We start from the raw sequence: 6,665 nt of genomic DNA, 5'->3' as shown, positions 1-6,665 counted from the left end.
TATTTAGTAGCCCTAGATGAAGCAAATTATAGGAAATACATACTGTATATATTCTAGGTCTTGAATGGAAAACATTGAGGAAAATATTCTATTATGGTATCAGAGCTCTAGGGCATATTTTTCTTCTCTTCCGTAGTGCCCTTTCTTCTTCCCTAGCCGTCCCTTTCTTCTTCTTCATTTTTATCCTTCTTCTCACCTCCATGTCTGATTCAAAGGGCTCGTTTGATCCGACTCTCGCGGTGTCTAATATCTGCAACCATATCTCCATAACTCTTGACATAGAGAATGTTCAATACTCGACATGGGCGGAGCTTTTCAAAATTACCGCACGTTCTCACAAGGTCCTTCACCATATTATTCCTCCTGCTAATGGCAAGGCGAAGGTCCCTTCTACTGAGGATGAAAAGGAATTGTGGTCGACTCTTGACGCTACGGTTCTCTCTTGGATTTATGCTACCATCTCCAATGATCTTTTGCATACAATCATTGAACCCGATGCTACGGCCATGGATGCTTGGAACCGGTTACGTGATATTTTCCAAGACAACAAAAATTCCCGTGTGGTAACCTTAGAGGCCGAATTCTCCAATACTAAAATGGAGAATTTTCCAAATGCATCGGCCTATTGTCAGTATCTCAAGACAATCGCTAATCAGTTGAAAAATGTTGGAGCACTGGTATCGGAAAGTCGGCTCGTCATTCAACTTGTTTCCGGCCTTACTCGGGCCTATAGGGGTGTGGGGAAATTGATACGACAAAGTGATCCTCTACCTCCATTTTATCAGGCTCGTTCGATGCTTACACTCGAGGCTGCCATGGGCTCCGAATCTGCAATGGTGGCTGCCTCGCATTCAGATATTGATGATGGATTATCTTATTCGGATCAATCACAGGGCCGAGGAAAACAATCCGACAACCGAAAAAATGGTGGTCGGAAGTCCAGCAGTGCTGGTCGTGGTTCCGGCGGTTCCAAGCAAGGCCGTGGTGGTGGCCCGAAGCAGCAGCAGTCGGGACAGCAGCCGCAGCAGCAGTAGCCGAATCAGAGTCCATGGGGAAATTTCCCACCTTGGGCTTGGATGTCACTCTGGGCAGTCCCTCCTTGCCCGTATCCAACACAAGGGTGGGCTCGTGGTACAGCAGCCCAGAAGCAGCAGCAGCAGCCCGGGATCCTTGGACCGCGTCCTCAGCGGGCGTTTGTGGCAAACCCGAATGGTCAGTCCGCTTTCTACTATCCTATAAACATTGAAGTGGCAATGCATACTATGTCTCTCAATCCACCCGATCCGTCGTGGTACATGCACAACGGCGCTACTTCTCATATGACATGCTCCAATGGTAATTTTTCGTCTTATTTTGATGTAAGCAATCATAATAGTGGTATTATTGTCGGTAATGGTCATTCTATTCCAATTAGGGGTTATGGTCATACTTGTTTGCCTTCCCATAGTCCTCCCTTATCCCTAAATAATGTTCTTCATGCTCCCAAAATTATCAAAAATCTCATTTCAGTTAGAAAATTCACTACTGATAATAATGTGACTGTTAAGTTTGATCCTTTTGGGTTTTCTGTGAAGGATTTTCGGACGGGGATGCCAATAATGAGGTGTGATAGCCGGGGTGACCTTTATCCTCTTACCACGTCTATCAACAATCAAGCTCTCCACTCAACCTTTGCAGTCATCTCTCCTAAACATTGGCATGATCGATTGGGTCATCCGGGTGCTCCTATCTTAGATGCTCTTAGGCTCAATAAAAGCATTGATTGTAATCGGGGTTCTAGTTCTAGTATTTGTCAATCCTGTGTTTTCGGAAAACATATTAAGTTGCCATTTGGTTCTTCAAATTCAAGCACTTCTATGCCTTTTGATATTATTCATAGTGATATTTGGACATCACCTATTTTGAGTTCTATGGGACATCGATATTATGTTTTATTATTGGATGATTATTCTAATTATTTGTAGTGGACTTTTCCGTTGGATAGAAAATCGGATGTGTTTGATAAATTCTTAATTTTTAAAGCCCACATACTCACCCAATTTGAACGTAATATCAAAAATGTGCAATGTGACAACGGGAGGGAGTTTGACAATGGTCTGTTTTGGGATTTTTGTAAAACTAATGGCATGTCCTTCCGTCTTTCTTGCCCTCATACTTCGTCTCAAAATGGTAAAGCTGAACGGAAAATTCAAACTATAAATAATATTAATCGTACTCTTCTTGCTCATGCATCCCTTCCTCCCTCTTATTGGCGTCATGCTTTACAAATGGCTACATATCTTCTTAATATTCTTCCGAGCAAGCTTTTGGGAAATCTATCTCCTCTACAAATTCTATACCAAAAGGTTCCCTCATATTCTCACATTCGGGTATTTGGTTGCTTATGTTATCCCTTAATTCTGTCCACTACTATCAATAAATTGCAACCCCGGTCTACTCCATATGTATTTTTGGGTTATCCTTCGAATCATCGTGGCTAAAAATGTTATGATTTATCTTCCAATAAAATTATTATTTGTCGTCATGTGGTATTTGATGAGCATGTTTTCCCATTTGCATAGTTGCATACCCCTTCTTCTAATGCTTATGATTTTTTGTGTGATAACATTTCTCCTTATACTCTTCATCACATACAAAATCAATCCAATGCCTTGGACGGTCACCAGTCCGCCCAACGGCCTGAACAAATGGCCCAAACTCAACTTGGTGGCCAAGATCCCACCAACTCACCTCCTCCTTTGAGCCCAGATTCCATCGTTTCTCCTTCCTCAACAAGCCAAACCAGCTCCCTTATCTCTCCAAGCCCAAATCCTACTCCTCTACATGCATCCGTGACCTAACAACCAACATCTACTTCATCCCACACAGTTCGGCCGTCCATGGTAACCCGAAGTCAAATGGGCATTTTTAAGCCAAATAAAAAATATGCTCTGCAGGCTTCGGTTACTCGTTCTCCCTTGCCCCGTAACCCAGTCGAGGCCCTTCGTGACCCGAATTGGAAAATGGCCATGGATGATGAATATGATGCTCTCATTAAAAATAAAACGTGGGAGTTGGTACCCCGTCCACCTGATGTGAATGTTATTCGTTCTATGTGGATTTTTGCTCATAAAGAAAAATCTAATGGTGTTTTTGAGAGGCATAAAGCCCGTCTTGTAGGTGATGGGAAAACTCAGCAGGTTGGCATTGATTGTGGTAAAACGTTTAGCCCGGTGGTGAAACCGGCTACGATTCGTACGGTTCTTTCTCTCTCTCTTTCAAAAGCATGGCCAATTCATCAGTTGGATGTGAAAAATGCTTTTCTTCATGGTGAGCTACAAGAAACAATGTATATGCATCAACCATTGGGTTATCGGGATCGTAACCATCCGGATTATGTATGTCTTTTGCGAAAGTCATTATATGGTCTTAAGCAGGCACCCCGTGCATGGTATAAGCAGTTTGCTGACTATATCATTTCTCTTGGTTTCTCAAGTAGCAAATGTGATAACTCATTGTTTATTTATCGCAAGGGTACTGACATGGCTTATATCTTGTTGAATGTTGATGATATAATCCTGACTGCTTCTTCTAATGCTCTCCGTGTGTCTATAATGGGTCTTCTTAGCTCGGAATTCGCTAAGAAAGATCTTGGTCCGTTGAATTATTTTCTTGGCATTGTCGTGACCCGACATAAGAGAGGTATGTTTCTTTCACAGCGCAAGTATGCCGAACAAATAATTGAGCGGGCCGGAATGGCCTCATGCAAGTCATCTCCTACTCCTGTTGACACAAAGGAAAAGGTTAGTGCTACTTCTAGTGCTACCTATGAGGATCCCACTCTTTATAGGAGTCTTGCCGGAGCTCTACAGTATCTTACATTCACCCGACCGGATATTTCTTATGCTGTTCAACAAGTGTGCTTACATATGCATGATCCGAGAGTTGACCATATGCAAGCTCTAAAGCGCATTATCCGGTACCTTCAAGGTACGCTTGATCATGGCCTCCATCTCTATTCATCTTCGATATCATCTCTTGTATCTTATACTGATGCTGATTAGGCTGGTTGCCCGGATACAAGACGTTCTACCTCTGGTTATTGTGTATTTTTGGGTGATAATTTGATTTCTTGGTCCCCCAAAAGACAACCTACTCTCTCTCGGTCGAGTGTTGAGGCCGAGTATCGTGGTGAAGCAAATGCAGTAGCCGAATCCTGTTGGTTACGAAATTTGCTATTGGAGCTACATTGTCCGATTCAAAAGGCTACAATTGTTTATTATGACAATGTTAGTGTAATTTATTTATCGGGTAATCCGGTGCAACATCAACGTACCAAGCATATTGAGATGGATATTCACTTTGTACGGGAAAAGGTTGCCCGTGGACATGTTCGAGTTCTTCATGTTCCATCACGATATCAAATCGCGGATATTTTCACTAAGGGTCTTCCGCGTGTTCTGTTTGAAGATTTTCGGGACAGTCTCAGTGTCCGTCAACTTCCCGCTTCGACTGCGGGGTGTGTTAAGCTATATATGTAAATATATATTCTGTTATTGTTTTTAGTATTATATATATTTAGTTACCTATTTAGTAGCCCTAGATGAAGCCTAATTATAGGAAATACATATTGTATATATTCTAGGTCTTGAATGGAAAACATTGAGGAAAATATTCTATTACCAAGATTGATTATGCTACTAGATTTCTTCAGAGACCTTTACATGAAAAGGGGAGACTTCTTCAAGAAAATTTACCCATTTGATCATGAGGATTTCATTCCTATATTTGAGAAAATTGGAGTTGTGTTTTCAAACAAGGATCAAGAAAATAAAAAATCAAAGATTAATTCTTTCAAAAGGAGTCCAAGCGATAGCTCTTTAAACAGGAGTAGGGGAATTGATCAATCCCAATTGAAACTTGGGAAATTTAAGGTTAAAACTCCAGAGGTTAAATCGGGTGGTGGTGGTGGTAGTGATGGTCAAGGGAAAGGTAGCACAAAGGCATCCGGTTCCAAATAAGTGAAATTAGGTACATGAAAAACAAGACAGACAGACATATACCGATATTATAGAATTTTTTTACACTGTGAGGGTGTATAAGCTAAATTGTTTTCATTGAAGAACTCTTGAGTTGACTTGTCTTAATGTGTACAATACAAAGGTTAGTGATCTAGTTTATTTCATTTTAGTTTCCATTTATATTTGTATTTGTTGCTAAATTCTTTTTTTACACATAGAATCATGTTTGTATATTTGATTCAAAATCAATCTGATGACGATCTACTGATTCCTATTGATAAGTTGGAATACTGAAAAGGGGGAACTAACCAGTTAATTTGATCAAATCTTGTGCATATTTTCTATATCCCGCAGCATTTCATTTCTAAAAAATTTTAACCATTTTCTTCAAAGCTAAGTTTGTTAGATGAACATGATGCATTACGTTTATTTTATAGCCAATCATTGTTACTACTACTACTACTTCCATAGTTCCATTAGTACTTATCAAACTGACCAGTTGGAAATATCACAACATGGATATATGATGTAAACGGAAGAAAGTTGCGGTGTTAAATCAGCCCAAAAATATTTAATTGATATGATATTGTTTGTTTTGAGCTAGTTTTTCCTAAAAGGTCTCACTTGATTAAGAATGTTTCTATTTTTGATATGTAGCTTCCTTTTCTTTTCAGCTATCAATATAGGATTTCAATTTGTTTGCACACCCCAATTATTTCTTTCGAACTAAGTTACACATCTCTTTCATGGATACGGAATTTCTCTTTGTGTGTCTTGCCTACATTGTCCGAGTATTTATTGTCATTGATGTTACCTTCTTCTTTTCTGCGTGCATCTTCCAGCTACTTGGGTTGACAAAAGTAGTAAATCGAGTCTCATGTCATTACTCTGTCATTTCTATACTCGTCCCGCCAATTCACAGTCTCTGATACCAATGGTTGGGTTAAGCCAACTCAAAATATAATACTCTTAACACGATGTAATATTGCCTTCTTCTTTGGCCAAATTAAATCAATACAGTTATTCCAAAAGCATCCGATTTGGAATCTCTATATTTAGCAGTAGTTTTTTTTTTTCAAGCTACTAATATGAATTTATATTCCTCCCACACAATTTAAGACAAATAAAAACTAAAATAATTAAGAAGTGTCAAGAAATTGAACGAAGAAACTGTATTAGTTATCTTTAATATTCATCTTCCTATTTAAAGAATTGACTGGCAACTTATTACTAACAATTGTTTGGTATATACTCTTCGTTTGGAAAAGAATAAATGAGTTCTAACTTCAAAGTACGATTATATCGGACCTTTCTCGGTCTCAAATCGAACATTGACTTCGTAATCTTTTATTACATATATAAATCAGATATTAATAATTATATAGAAACATATAACGAATTGGAACTTTCTATATTTAAACAATGAATCAAAAAGTTTTTGTTAAAGAAAAATCGATTTAACTCTCTAATAATATCATACAAAATGGAATAACAAGAGTATTGATAGTAAAGGAAAAGCTTTTACATTGGAGCTAATATCCCCTAATTGAAAAAGAAAGAAAAAAATCACCTAATTAGTTTAGCTATTTGCATGCCTAACCGTCACAAATATTGAAGTAGTGTCACCCAAAACTTGTTCTGATTCTTAGAATTCAATCATTGCCA

The 6,665-nt window shown here is 38.9% G+C and overlaps 1 protein-coding gene across 1 annotated transcript; it reads left to right on the top strand.

Annotated features, from left to right (window-relative positions):
* Positions 1-200: 200 nt before the first annotated feature.
* Positions 201-1,034, top strand: LOC132612719 (uncharacterized). The gene has a single exon (XM_060326822.1). It carries the CDS (start codon positions 201-203, stop codon positions 1,032-1,034), a length of 834 nt encoding a protein of 277 aa, XP_060182805.1.
* The last annotated feature ends 5,631 nt before the right edge of the window (positions 1,035-6,665 follow it).

The sequence above is a fragment of the Lycium barbarum genome, chromosome 10 (assembly GCF_019175385.1).
Source record: "Lycium barbarum isolate Lr01 chromosome 10, ASM1917538v2, whole genome shotgun sequence".
NCBI classification, from domain to species: Eukaryota; Viridiplantae; Streptophyta; class Magnoliopsida; order Solanales; family Solanaceae; genus Lycium; species Lycium barbarum.
Note: the sequence above shows the minus strand (reverse complement) of the source record. Positions and strands in the feature narration are given on the sequence as shown.